General features: G+C 39.1%; 1 protein-coding gene across 4 annotated transcripts in view; it reads right to left on the reverse strand.

Annotated features, from left to right (window-relative positions):
- fnbp1l (formin binding protein 1-like) overlaps positions 1 to 15,433 on the reverse strand; it is a 32,241-nt gene extending 16,808 nt beyond the window's left edge. For all 4 annotated transcript variants that reach the window (XM_058073131.2, XM_058073134.2, XM_058073132.2 and 1 more), the window contains exon 1: positions 15,283 to 15,433. In XM_058073131.2, coding sequence (XP_057929114.1) covers positions 15,283 to 15,306 — 24 coding nt within the window. In that variant the 5' untranslated portion in view covers positions 15,307 to 15,433. The remainder of the gene's footprint in view (positions 1 to 15,282) is intronic.
- Positions 15,434 to 15,982: the final 549 nt, after the last annotated feature.

A 15,982-nucleotide genomic window follows, 5' to 3' on the forward strand; every position in this document is an offset into this window, starting at 1 on the left:
GTCAGCGCATCATACCGACACATTCTGTGAATAGTGTGTGGAAATGATTAGGCTTTTAGGTCATGGTATATCTCGGACATCAATTAATGCACACACAAATTAACGCACCACAAACAGTCCTCTAGTATACGGTAAATGTCTGACTTGGAAACAAAGAAGCTCCTTCACAAAACTGTGTGAACTTAATGTTAATGTTTCTTCGAGCCCAAACTGCATGCATGCCAGGGGAGATGTCGGAGGGGGATACCTTGTCACTGGTTCTGCCTTTATACAGTATGTCAACACAAATCAGGTCATGGAACAACTATGTCCCAAAGGAAGTACAACCAAAGTGATTTGTTACTTCATTCATCATTATTTTCTAAACACAGATAGCATGGGAATTCAGAAAGAGAAGTACTGTCTTGCTACCAAGTTTTCCTCTTATGGTGAATAGATTAACTTCCTTCAGAGAAAACAATCTGATAAACTATATGATTTGGAGCGATTCTGGCAGAACTATCTATACAGATGTACATGGAAATAATCATTTGACTAGTTGACTACTCAAAAGAATAATCGCTGATTAGTCGACGATTAAAATAATTGTTAGTTACAGCCATAGTGCAGTCCGTACTCCACTTAGTAAATTGTGGGTAACAAAAAAAACATAAGACACGTAAGCCTAAGTATGTGACAATCACACATTTTGACAGATTGTTGCCGATAAACAATATTATGGTCAACATTAGTTTCTGACCATTTTTCCATTACTGTAATGATATGTTTATAATATTGACAGCATTATCATTATTTTGAGACCACTTTTTTCATTAATGTAATGATAGTATATGGCATAACAATGAGAGTACACCATATCAAAAACAATAAACTTTATTTTCTCAAAAGCATTTATATAAACAAAGAAAATGTGTACTACATTACATTGCTCCTCACAAGGCTACACTCTCCCGCACTCTTTGTGTATGCTCACAGACCCGCCTCCACCCACCAAGATAAAGACTGCATGACAAAAGGGCTCACTCTGTTCATGCTGTTGTACTACAGAAAAAACAGCTGTCAAAATGATCAGGTTCATTTTCATTTATTGTCTTATTATGGTAATGATTTATTTTGAACGTGCATACAAGTTACATTGGAATCATCACATAATACATCACTCTATATCACATACTACTATTCATAGCTCTAAATGTCCAAAATGGAGTAGGAAGAAGCAAAGTTTTTTTTAATACTACCACCCCCATCCGTTCCACATTAGTTCCAATACATTACTTTGTAATACAATCAATTAATTATCGTCCCAGGCTCAAGTGCTCCACCCCCCCCCCCTTTTTTTTAAAAGAGAAATCTTGTCACGTTTTAATCTTGCCAGATCTTGTGACACAAGATTGTCTGGCACCCCTAGAAAACAACATCCATCTACCCCGATTTAGATAAAAACATTTGAGGCACAATCTGTTTTGAGCACCAAGTGTTTTGGATTTGTAAACAAACATCATTCAAGGAAAAGCAATTCATGGTAACAACATGATAACAAAGGCAGTAAAATCCAAACAATTACAACAAAGACTCAGCATGACATTGTACCAAAACATACCAGCATGTCTGTTGGCTGTTTACCATGTTGCATTTTTGCTAAGGCTATATCTGGTTGCGTCAGCCTCTGTGATCACATTAATAAGTAATGAAGCATGAGCTCATCCTGTCCTTTTGGGACAAGCTAAGAACAGACAGGCTCGCTGGGAAATGACAACATCTTTGGGCTTCTGGTCTCTAAACTTCCAGAGAACAAGGGAGATGATGATGGTAAGCATTGTGACGATCACGTTGACGTCATGGCGGAGGGATTTCCAGCCTGTCCAGATCATCACAACTATAAAAGTAGAAAAGCGGACGCCCTCAGCTTGTCACAATGTGCTTCTCCATCGTTCAAAAATAGTTACCTTCAAAACTACTGAGAAATGTTTGGAAATGTCCAATGCCATAACTGTGATTTTATGTCTTGGTGTATGGTTCTATGGTTCAGCATCCCATCTGAATGTTCTGCTTGAGCACTATGGTCGTCTTTACGACCACACAAAAACAGCTAGCCAGCCATAAACCTGGCAGACTGGAGAACCAGACATCCTCCGTGCATTCCACAGGACAAGGCAACGTTAATTGGAACACAAAATGCTGGTGGGACAATACACTAATTACCCACAACTGCATTCCAGGGCAGACGCATAGACAGAGCTTGTCTTCTCCATCCCATCACATTATTGGAAGCACCTTTGTTTTCTGAGGACCATGGTAAAAACATACACAAGCACAAGCACATGCAGAGACACACAAGCATACAAACATGCCTAGAGGTTCTCAGAGTGATGCCACGGTTTCAGACAAGTTGACACTTCCCACCCAGGTCCCGCTGTGTGTTGTGTACGTGTATCACGGGTTGAAGAGGCAATGCTGTGAGAGGATAGGCAATTTCCAGGAACACGTTGAGAAGTAGAGGGGGAAAAAGGAATGCCATTCACCCCTGGATTTTTTTTTGTACTTAGTACTGTAAAAAAAAAAGCATGGTAATGATGACTGTAAATGAATGAAAATACATCTTTTCATACTGTAATTGATTTTTTCACTGATATGAACAAACACAGTATGTGTAAATAATGGATATTTAAAGAATCAAGTCATAGTTCAGATTAGAATGCTGATTGGTAGAAAACAGTGGCAGCATTTTTCTTCATCCACCATGCTTAGGTGTGTCCATGGCTGCAAATTTGTTCATTTCATTTTTCACAGGCTTTATTCAATCATTTGGAAAACAAAGCAGCAAAAAGAAGCTAAGTGAACAGACAGCTCTTTTGAGGATATTTGCTAAGGAAGAGTCTATGGAATCTGATCTGATCAGAACTGGCAACATAGGGCACACGTGAAAACAAATTAGTGACGGTTATAAGAAGCTGAAGGATAGTCAGTGTTGTACTATGAGCATGTGTATATAGTTTTTTGTAAGCAGTTGCAGGTCTTCTATCTTCACACCGTACAAACACACACAAGGTGAGAGGCCTGGCTTAATACAGAGACGAGGAGGAAGTATGGGATGCATCACTATAAAAATACTCAGACTAAACTGAATCAGAACCTCAAGCAGTGCAGTCATCTAGTATGAGTCAATGGGCTCCATTAATATTGATTGGTGCATTTAAACCTTGACACATGGTTTTGCGATGACTGAGTCATAAAGTGTAAAAGGTGTTTTAGTTTTAGTCAGAGCATATAGCACTCATCTGTTAATGAATGGATATTTGTATTTCTCATAGTCTGTACATTTCTCACTGAATCATCTAGAATCTAGAATCATCTAGAATGGTCAAAGTCAACCCATTCATTTTGCTGTGGAGAAGAAAAACAAATATCATTCCTGAGATATTACTCCTATATCTTACTATAATACTTTATACACAGTTAGAGATTTATGATCAATTGGCAAAATAAATACCTGTACAAAAGAACCATTTATTTTGTAACCTGAGGGGAAAAAAAACTATTTAGCCAGACAGAAAACAGAAGGCAATACATCTCTTGTAAACCTTGCCAAAAGAAACGATCATGTCATTTCATGTGAATTCAATCTTGAAATGTCAGGTAATCTGTCCTGCTATTTTACTTTTAACCTCCAACTGGAAAACACACAATGGAAACGGTTTGGAAATGGCTGAACTCCATCTCCATCAGACAATGTACTCACACATAAAAAGTCTCCTTAAAGATGGCGTCTCATCTGCAAGTTTCACAAGTGATATTTGTTTTCCTGAAAACTTGAGTTTTTAGTCTAAATTCAGGTGATTTTATAGTTCTTGTTTCAGATCACACAACCAATAGCACCCATTGTTAATGTTAATCCATGTGATCAGTATTGGCAGTGATTGGCCAATCTTACTCATGGATAATCAGTATCAAAACCAGCAGCATAAAACCATGAAAAACCCCGCCCCCTTAAAACAAAAACTTAAAAAGGCTGAGGTTACAACTTTTTATTACCTGCTAATATTGCTTGTTGAGGTGAGAAATATTTGTGTCCAAATTTTACCAATTTATATTATTAAGAAATAATGCATCAACTCAAAATTCACTTTAAGATACGTGGTTGAAGCTTGCAAACTTTATTCAGTGTTTGTGTAAAAAAACATTCAAGATCAGTGTGAAAACAACTCAATATTTCACACTTTCGTTTTTATTATGATGTTCTGGACCTTGAAGCACTATTTCTGAATTGGACCCCCTCATAAAGAGGGAAGTTTGCAAGAGATCAAAGATTAACCTGACTAACTCGGCGGGACTTCGTTCCTCTCCATAACAATTATTGTAGACAAATAATCTCAGTAAGAGTAACATACGTAACACCTGCCTTGTGACAACGTGGGAGATTTACAAGACTGAAGTCATTTAGAAAAACATAAACATAAAGTCTAGTGTGGCATAAAACTTAAGTACACTTAAGTCACTTATTGTGACTTAAGTACACAATTCTGAAGTCGTCTTCTTCACTCTCAGAACTGAACAGCTCTACAATTCCCTAGCCACACACCCCGCCAGTATCTCTCCCATCACTCCCAGTGCTGCCCTGTTCTGAGGCAAATCAGCCCCCGAGCTTGTGCTGTCTTTCCCAGCATGCAGCAGTCCAGCTCCCCGAAACGCGCTGGTGACACTGGACCTGCTGACACACTGGCAAGATCCACCAGAGTAAAAGCTATGAGATCCATCACTTTCAACCTGAAAGCTGCATCACATGCATCTCACCACATGTTCTCTATGATGAAGGAGCGCACAAAGCGCAAAATGACTGCATCGAAATGATGCTGAGAGCACAAAAGATGTCGCAAGGATCAAAACATGACAAAAAGTAGACCTGAAGTTACAGTCTGCAATGATTGTTGACTGTAGATCATTTTGAACTACATCAAGTCTGTGTGTTGTGTCTCATTTCCTGGTTGTCGAGATGATCAACTTCAATACGTATGTGTCCAGTTCCTGAACAAGTGCTGTGTGGCAAACATGCTAGGCCACTAGTCCACCGTGCAGCCCTGGCTGCCATCCAAAGCTTTACAATGCAATCATAAATGAGAGCGACAGTCACAAGACTTAACTCGTCACAAGTTCGTCAGTGCACATCACGTTTTGTTAGCTCCAGGAAAATGTCCTTATTTCAATACAGCTGTATTACAATGAGGTATATACTGTAGAATTAGATCAGTTAGTCATTCAGGCTCAGCCTCATGGGTCTCCATAAAATCAAATCAAATAGAAATAAAATAGAAACCTAAGAATTCACAAAAGGTATTCACTGCATTTACTCAGTACTTTGTTGCTGCATTTTTGTCAGAAATTACTGGTTCAAGTATTTCTCAATATGATGCCTCAAGCCTGGCACACCTATATTCGGGCAGTTTCACCCAAAGAGACAAATTGTCCACTTCTGAACCAAAAACTACATTCAAAACCTGAAAAGGTGAACACAGCATCCTGTGTCATGCTAGCTTGGCAAGTTTCATAGCAATCTGATCCTTGTATTGTTCTACAACCAGAAAGACTGGTTATTCTCAAGGAAGGCACAGAAAAAGATAGGTGGCTATCTTGATAAAGATTAATAGCTTCTAGTTGCCATCACCAAGCTTCTTCTTGGCACAAATGGTACAGTCAATCTGTTTCCTGGCATGTATTCAGCTTTTGACTCAAAACTGTTCTTTGGGGTTGAGGTCAGGGCTCTGGGAAGGTCATTATAGACGCTAATGTTGGGCCAGTTTATCCATTCAAAAAAACAGTAGTGTGTGTGTGTGTTTGGGATCATGGTCTTACTGTATCAGAGTTTCAGCCATCTAACAGTTGATTTGAGGTGAGATTGAGGAATTTTCATGAATCTTCATGATTCCATCAGCTGTGCAATACCAGTAAAACTGGCATCAAAACAGAGCCAAGACAATGACGCTACCACCGTGCTTAAGAGTTGGTGCAGCAATCACCTTAACTCCTTGTCACTGTGACCATATAGCTCAATCTTTGCTCAGTATGACCATTCCTTTCTCCAACTTTTATCCAGAAGGCATCTGGTTTGCCATGTGGGCCGCTGAGGTGGGGCACCTTGGACAGCACCCAATCAGTTCAAGGTAAAGTGGACAGTGAAACTAGCCATCCAGTAGTTTACACTTCACAGCAAGATTGAACCCAAGGGCCCTATGATTTCCACATTAACAGAATCACAGACGGAACTGCGGATTTGGTCAATAAAAACTACATATGGGGTTAGCTTACTTTACTGTGCATGCAAGTGTGAATCAGTGTCACATTTTTCTTTTTGTGAAATTAGCTTTAAGAGAGATAGTTTTAATTTTTTATATGAAGTTGTATGACATCCCAATCAGCTGGGTAGTGCATCAACAGTGATCCCCTTCCTCCCCGGCTCGTCACTGTTAGCAACTGTCAAGGAAGCTTCTAGACTCACAACACATGTCCAGCCTTCAAAATAAGGCTAAAGGCTAAAATTGGGCTATATCCTGTTTAGTTGTTTTTACAAAATAGGGAGTAAAGCAGTAAATAGCAGTACGTGTATTGACATATGCAAAACTGACAAAAGCATTGGACAAAAACAAACAAGTACTAAAAATAAACACTGCATTGGTTTTAGTGGCTGCCCTCAACACAAACCACAGCATTCCCAGTGAATGTGTCTTATTTGAAACAGGATGTAATTATTACTCTATTTAACCATCCACAGAACTGTGTCATTCGACCATCTGTGCATTCCTATGTATAAATTCACACCCACTCATGCATGCACACACACACAAATCATTAATTCATCACAGAATCCCTGATTTATCTAACAACTGATACACATCTTTGACGTGTTGAAAATGACACCTTTTTCTCATTTGTGCGATAGACTTGGGGCGTTCAGACACGTGGTTTGGGTGTTGACAGATGGTTTGGTGAGGAAATGTGTGACAGTTTGCATTTAGGGTGCTGTCTGTTCACACTTTTAAATATGGACCAAGGTCCAAACCTTCAAGCAGGGTTCATGTTTCTCATACATGAATGAAGACATTTTGTCTGATATGTCTATGTTCAGCCAGGACTAAAAATATTTTAAATGCATTCCTCTGTACTAAATGTTCTGCAATATTTATTGTATTCTGCATAATCATATTACCCCCAGACACAGCATCTCATTTAGTATTTGTAAGCAGAACATCCCCAACACTACTGCCTTACATGTAGTGCTATGTGTCACAATGCACCATGTGACAAGAGATATGAAGCTTTGAGCTGTGTTTTCCCTTTACCTTTACATAATTTGTGGAGACAGGAGTGGACATGACAGGTTATAGTTTGGAAAGGGGAAGTCACTTCCATGAAACAACAGAAATGGTTCCATAGTCTACATGTGACACTTCAGCAGCTTTGTCTCATACCCTCCCATCTAAAAACATGTCCATAGATGCCTCCCAGCTAACTGATTTGAACCTTTTTAGCAGCAATAATGGGAACATTTTAAAGATTGGAAAGGCGGATACGCAACACAACCCATGTATTCTCCCAAATCTGTCTGACAAGGTCACATGTTTAGTAGTATTCCTTTTGTCAACTTGGACTCACACTGCTGCCCATTGTGTCTGTCATTACCATGTTAGTATGAACTGATGTTTTGTATTGGATTCATTTCATGATCCCTGCAGCTACTTATTTCTAAGAGTTTGTTGTTTTGTCAGACAGCACAAAGCAGACTTCAGTGATGCTGAAATCTGAGCCTCATATAGACTTGTCTCAACACTTAAGGTACTAAAAATTGTCCGAGTTGATAAATAAATGTTTGAGACATTCAGGAATAGGAATGTCCAAGGGAAGACTATGCTTTGTGGTCATGGCTGAAGCAGTGACTTGAAGGTACAATGAACACTTCAGGGACAGGTTACCAGGGTAACATGAAAACCCCTGTGCTGGCAGCTAGTTAGTGTGTAAATGAGCAGGACCGACTTAAAGGCAACACTGAACAGTTTTATTGGGGCTAGTGACTTTACTTGCCAAATAAAGAGCCTGGGAAAAGTCTTCTAATGTGAGAATTACTGTAGCATTGTTTTCATCATATGCTCAAGGACTACATTAGAGAAAATAGAAAAGGGGAGGAGTTGTCTATACACTCTCTCCCCATGGTGAGTCATTTATGGTAATACCATCAATCCATCTTCTATATGAGGATGGGCACCTTCCAAATTTGAACCGTTACGGTACCGATACCTAGTACCTGGGAATTGATATCAGTACACCACAGTACCAATTTTCAGTACTTTGGTTGTTGTTTATGTGGTAATAAATGATGATTTTCTATTTTAATTTATTAATTTTCCAATATAAGACATTGAAAATAACATATCAAAACATCCGACTTTATTGAGAGAAAAAATGTATGCTGATTGTTTTACCCATCAGGAAGACAATGATGATTGGTGATGTTTGTAAAGCATAAAAGTGTTCAATTGTAAAATGTAGCATGAGATGGAAAGTTGTTAATTGTTTATAGTCACATGACAAATATGCACCGGCACCTTTAGTTCCAGAAACACAAACAGGGAACAAGAGGTGTATTCTTGTTGGATTTGTTCTCTGTATTACATTGGTAACTAAGGACAGCATTGGCACTATGGCGACAAACAACTGAGTAATTAAACCGAACTGACAAACAATACTGCAATACTTTCTACTGTCTCTTTATGTTGTGCCCGTGTAAGCTGATGTTTTGGCTTTTTGTTGGTATGCCACGAGGTAATACTGAACATTGTGCATCTGTAAAGCAGATAGGATCAGTGCTATAGGAGGAAAAAGCAGGTTTCGCAAGCAGCTGGTGTGTTTAGTACACAACATGGAGAGAATGTCAGCTGGTGGACATCTAACCCATGAAAAAACACACTTGCTGCGTCAGCAAACAGAGGTTATGAATGAATAACATTTTTTTAATCAATTAATCCATCCACCCACTCATGTTTAACTGTCTATCCTGTTCAGTGTTTCTAATGCACTGAAGTCTATTCCAGCTGACTTTGAGAGAGAGATAGTGTATACCCTGATCTGATCACCAGTCTATCCGGAGGGTAGACAAACAACCATAATTATATTTCTCCTCTTTGCCGTCACTGATAACCTTCTGTCGTGATATAGCACAGAAAATTCACAAAAGCCAAGACCATGCAAGATGCATTTGTGGAGTTGCATAGTGACGATGATGATGTTTCACATGGCGGTTCAAGCTCAATGTGGAACTTATAAAGCATATTTTTCCTAAACAGTACAGGCTTTAGGTTGTTAGGAGGTTCCCCAATGGATTATCTTTAAATAGTAAGACCTAGACCAGGGGTCGGCAACCTTTACTATGAAAAGAGCCATTTTACCCAATGCCCACTGAAGAAAAATAGCCTGGAGCCGCAAAACATATAGTATGTTTAAAACAACATTGGAGGGAATTTGGGGGTATCAAAGTAGTTCAGATAAGAAAAGATGAGTTGGAGTACTCTTGCTAGTTTTGGAGATAAACTTACATAAATGTATGTGTAAACTACTGTAAACGTAAAAACAAGTTCCCATGCCGCTGTTTTTAAATTATCTCGAATTTATTTTTTAGATTTGTAGGTAAGTATTACTTGTTTTTCTTCATGTACTGAACTGGATAGCAGTCAGAACTCACTCAGGATGCATTCATGGTCTCAGACAAAGTTGGATTTTTTAAAACTCATTACAAAAGACGTGCATTTTCCCCACTCGGGTGTTAAAAATATTCAAGCATCGCAAAGGGAGCCACAATAAAGAGGCTGAAGAGCCACATGCGGCTCTGGAGCCGCAGGTTGCTGACCCCTGACCTAGACCATAGCATGTCCTAACTGCAAGACATTTAAAATCTACATCATCCCAATAAATTCAAACTTGATGAATTAGACCACAAGACCATTGAACCAAATAATAAATATGATGACTAGTTTGTGGAACTGTAAACACCCAAAACATTCACAACATTTTCCAATTTTCAACATGCCTCAAATCTCAGATTTTGATGCTGAAGAAATAACTGGCTTATAAATAGTTGACTAAAAGAAGGACTGATCGGTGACAACCTATGGAACAGAGCTGCAGGTGTGACCAAAGTGCTAAATCCAGCCAAGTCATGACTCGAGAGGTCTGCATGTATTGCTGTCTACACTGAGTCAGGTTCCACATTCCGGAAAAAAAAGACTCACTGCCAAAGACGTCTATAGACTTTTCAAAAGTCACGTTGACTGCCAAACGTCTTTTGCTTGTTTTCAAGGAAGCTACTGATCATATATTTCAGATTTGTAGGCAATGTATTCCTGTCCCAGCAGGGGACAACAGTTCTGTTTTCCCTCAATCTGCAGCAACAGCTTGGATATGAAGAAGACAGAAGTATTGCACACCGAGAGTAAATTGGCGAAGTATATATGAGGAAATCCAACAGAGAAAAAAGTATAGGCAGCTTACACTGGCAGAGAGTTTGTCTGGCTGTGGATTTGTCGCGATCACAAAGTATAAGGGAAGACATAGGTGACGCCGTTGTTGTGGCCTATGATGCCTATAGTTTAAACACATGCATACAGTTTAGTAGTAAATATTTCAAACACAAGCATACATCTGTGAATAGATGATTGCTTGTGTTCTAAATCGGAATAAATGTAATTTATTTTTTCATCATAATCTTTTTTCCTGCGCTGTTTTTGCTGTTTCATACAGGTAGATGTTTAAGGTGTCACTAAAACAAAAAAAAACATTCTGCTTGAACTTGCATCTCTGCAGAAAAAGCAAATATTCTCTGTTTTTCGGTTAAAATCAGGTGTTTTCGCTGAAACCATCCTATGTTCCACTGCCAATTTATAAAACACCCCAAAAGGCTAGAAATAAGAGTGTAAAGTTTCTTTAAATAGTTCCAATGTTTATGTAGTCCTAAAACGTAATATTCTGTGGGTGTGGAAAGTTGATAAAAAATGGCCCAAACCTCTGGCACTATGGAGCTCTCTACTCTGAAAATGGCTGGCAATCAATGAGTTAAACACTACTCATAAATGATGATACACGGCTGGTATGATGAACCACAGAAAATCCAATAAATTCCACAAGGTGAGTCCCTTAAAAGTTTGTTTTGGACCACCGCCACCAGTTATTGTATTTCCTATTAAAAAAACTGTGCAGTTACAACTCTGATGTCAAGTGGTAATCCCATAGCGACAAAAACTGCTCAACTAAATGCATCCTTGAGGCCTGATTAGAAAGGGTCGGATGGCACATGTTGACCCATTTTAGTGAGCGGCACACAGAGGTTGATCTTGTTACTGCATGAAATCAGCTGCCAAACAGCTGGAAGAATGCAGCTGTGAGCACAGGAAGCTCACTGTAGTGACTGCACTCCAAGAGGAAGGGAAAGCAGAGTCTTTTTCTGTGATGTCTTGTCCAGAATTTTATTACAGGGCTCCAGACTTTTTTTTTTTTTTACAGCAGCCCCCAACTTAAAACTTTAGGGGTGCACACGGAAAACTCACTATTTGCAGCCCTAAAACTAATAGAACTTCAGTTTCGTTTTCAGTTGGGTTTTTTTCCATAATCAATACACAAACTATTGTTTTACATCATGTTTCTATGTATGTTACATTTATTTTATTTAAAAGCTCTTGACATTGCAATTGCAATATTCAATACTCCTGAGAAATTAAAGTTTATTGCTTTTGATACAGTGAACTCAAGTAATCAATAATAATATTGTTTATCTGTAATAATTTGGAGGACAATCATCATCCTGTGAAATTTGACGTCATGCCAGTCCTATTTCTGAGGATAAAACAATAATTGTAGTCAGTGTGTGTTGTGCAGAATTGTCCTGTTCAGGTAAACTGAAACCACGCTTGACCTTACTCCTTGGGTTTCTCCAAAGGGACACAATTTGTTCAGGGTAATCAACCTAACGTGTACTGTTTGAAACACCACTACTCAAAAGCAAACAAAAGCAAAAAAAAAGCTTTTTGATGTTGTTACTGCCATCATAAATGTTGACAATGCCACAGTATTTCATTTTTTTATAAGAATAAACATGCATCTCCAAGTCAAGTTGGTAAATTGAACCTCTCTTATATATCATCAACTCTCCTTTCAAAATTTAACTAATAGCATTTCATTTTTGTCCTCCTTCCTCCATCTGCTCCCTTCTACACGTCTGTAGTTTTACATGTCAATTGAATTAAGACTTCCATCGTCACACAGACTAAAAAAAACTGTGTAGGGTTGCCAAAACAATTACCTTAGATTTAGTTTTTAAATGACATGTTTTATTTCAAATAAACAATGGATAAAAGTAGCACTGTTTTTCATACAATTCCCCACTAAAGTGAACTGATAACGTCCTCTTTGACATATGTATAAAAACGCCCTAGTCTGCATACTGTACATACACAATTGGTTGGCTAATTGGCTAGCCAATGTACAACAGATTGTTGTGTCCAGGCCAGGTCCCTTAGCTTCCATGTGTTTTCATTCACACCTGCTGTGACTGGCTAGAGGCAAACTACTGTTTTACACCAAATTGCAAACCCTGAAAGCTTCTACAAGTACACTTCCATCAGCCATAAGTAAAAGAATTGTGCACTGAGGGGTCGCCATAGCGTGGACGTGAACTATTGTGGTTTATAAATAGGATGCAATAAGAGACCGGTGGCTACCTGAAATATTTAAGCTTTGCGGATATCAAATGCTTCAGAAAGCCATCTCCCATAGGAAACACGAAGATGAAAAATGTTCCATTACTTCAATAGTATGTGTGAGATTCCGACAGAACTGCTTTCCACTAACCAGCCATTAAAAGACTATTGTCCTTCCTCCGTCTTACCACCTTTATACTGGTCTTAAAGCATGGCCAGTCAGCAGAGAAGCCCACCTGTCAGCCTCTCATCACTGATGGCTGAGCCAGACTTCCGACCAGCCAGCCAGACCAAAGAAAGCGCAGTATGGCAGCATTGTAACGCTACTAAAAGCACACAGACACACATACACACAGCACTTTCAACTTTACAGTGAGGAGGAAGCCAGGTCGGTAATCGGATGTTCCTTGCCTGCTTTGTAATGTCTTCTGGAGTGCATCCAAGACAACTAGTAACAGCACACTCTTGCTCTATTGTGTGTACATAAGTGAGACTGTGGCCAAAAATACTTATTGGCAAAATGGAAAAATAAAAAAAATGTTTCCTCATGTTGGTACTTAATACATTGAATTAAGTACCAACTATATTCGAATGAGCAAGAAAAAAAAAAACGGAGAAATCTAGCAGAAATCTGCCAGAAAACAGCCAATGAACTACTTCACAATTTTTTTTTCAAACGATTATCTGTAATCTGACATCAGACAGCCAATCAGGTTTAATCTTGACAGCCAACACATTAATCTCATCAGGGGATTATGACAGTCAGCCAGTCTGTGCCTCGACTCAGCAGATCGTGTGCTTTGCTTGCTAGGGGAGTTTAAATGGTTTAATAAACAAGTGAATGAACATCTTGACATTTTTGTTTACATGTAGGCATATTGATCCGCTTTTAAAGTTGATGGGTTTTATTCCGACAGGAGATAAATGCCGTTTCCACATTTCATTTCCTCTCCTGGGTTTTTTCCTCTAGTTTCCTCAAAATATCCTCTACTTTCCCTTGATTTCTCAGAGCACTTGGACAGACCAGGCTCTGTTTTGTTTTATCAGGCATAATATCTGAATAGATAATGTAAAAATATCTGATAAAACCCATAAAATGCACTAAAATGCAAACTTAATGCTTCAAACAGACCAACAAACAAACAGTTAAAAAGGTCCTATGGTTAAAACAGTAACTTTCCAGTGAGCCAGTGAGTTATTCATAAAACGTTAAGCCATCCTTCTCTCTTAAATATGGATGTCCAGTTCTGCCTGTCCATCCGGGACTGCAAAATGACTCAGCTGGCGAATCCTTAGAGCCACATCACACATTTCATCCCAAAGATGCGGTGGAGGTCAGCGTGAGTAAGTCATTCTGTCACATCACATCTGTCTCTTTGTTTACACCACTTCACAATCGTAAGCAAACAGTTATCTTGTTGTTTTTGGTAGCATTTTTATGGAACTGACCAAGCAAACCACCGAGTCCGGCAGAAGCACTCCTCTCTCTTGCTCACACGCCCACATAGAGGAGGAAGGATGCTTCTGTTTGCTTTTTTTTGGGGGGGGGTATTCCAGCTTATCTGGGCCAACATCGCCCTATAATAAAGGTATTCCTCAAAAACTGGTGGTACTAAATTAAGGTTTGATTATATTCTCTATTTGAATGATATACCTTATTTGAATTTTCTTTAATTTTAGTACATAAACAGCTTAACAGTGAGGTGATGGACATGACACATTACATATGTCTGTCTTTACTAAGTAAATAGCAGCCAGTTTTGGGTGACACAATTGATTAAAATACATCTTTGCATCATACTGTGGGGTGTTTCTGAGATGGCCAAAACATCTCATTATGATGCAGTTCTATACCACTACAATAATGGACAAATAGTTAAACCAATACCTCTCGGACAATGTCACTAAAAACTGAACATTATTATTATTTATTTAAAAATTGACAGGTACCATTGTTGACTGTGAAAAGATTACCCGATTTTTTTCTGAAACAAAAGAAAACTAAGATATTTCATGCACCACTCTCACAAATAAGCACTGCTAACGGTCAAAGAAACAGCAGTTCGATTTAACGTTGTGTTCATTTGAGGTCAAGTCAGTGAAGGTAAGACGGTGTAGTTTCCAGTTTTACTCCGCCCTGATCCCAGCAATCCCTGCCAGCCTCTCCGTTTGATACTGGGTGTGACTCCCAAAAATGGTCAAGATACAACTTGCCGGTCTAACTATTCTACTCCGCGGCTCAAAGAGCCCAAGTGTTGTGACATAAACCCGGGAATGTCGGTAGAGGAGAGAGAAGCGGCAAAGAAGCGAACTGCCCCGGCTTGCCCTGCCCCTGTAGACCTGTCTATTGTTCCGCCGCTGTCACAACCATTGAGGTGCGCCGCGGATTAGCTTTAGCATTTTAGCCAAGTGACTACTAGCGTTAGCTACTGGTCTTTTTTACACAACGCTCAAAAAAGGTACCACGACACCTTTCTTTCTTCTCAATTTCTCCAAAGTCACCGAGTTGGAAACACAAAGCAACAAGATGAAAACTTAAGAGTCAACGTACCCAGAGCTCTGTTCCCCAACTCATCGTGGATTGCCCCTTCTGAGTTCTCCGGGATTGGACGCAGTTTTTCCCGATTCGGGTTCTTCTCAAACTGCCGCCGAGCCCTTGGAGTCTGCTTGGGGTGGGAGGGTCGATCCCGATAGCGATAGTATCGATAAAGATGGTATCACTATTAGATCGATACTATAGTGATGATATTGTAGTGCATGGCTCTCCAGTTGAAGTGCAACCAAGGGGACAATTAATTTAGTAGAAATTAACACAAAAAAAGAAAAAAAGCAGATTGGGAAAAGGCACGGTAGAAGCTTTAATTTAGTGTCAGAAATACTTATATGCATATTACTCTACTTTATTTGATATCAATAACCTCCTCGAATACCTCCTCGAAAATGCAATTGTTGATTAGAAAATATATACTTTTTTCCTGCAATCCTGGACCTACGTTTTATTCTGATTGTAACGATTAATTGAAAAATGTTCAACGGAATTACATGAGTCGATATCGACTTGTACAGTATCGCTCATCCTGTCTGCGTCTCACTCCTCCTCCTTTTCCTCCTCCTACTCCTGCTCTCCGCCCTAAACCAGGAGCCGTCAATCGTCATCTGAATGAAGAACAGCATGAGAATATCAACCTAAATTAATAACTTTATGAACTCTATCAATGGATTTATTGACACGCATTGATTTATTTCAGTTT

The sequence above is a fragment of the Doryrhamphus excisus genome, linkage group LG4, assembly GCF_037039965.1.
Source record: "Doryrhamphus excisus strain RoL-2023G ecotype Guam linkage group LG4, RoL_Dexc_Guam_v1.1, whole genome shotgun sequence".
Taxonomy (NCBI): domain Eukaryota; kingdom Metazoa; phylum Chordata; class Actinopteri; order Syngnathiformes; family Syngnathidae; genus Doryrhamphus; species Doryrhamphus excisus.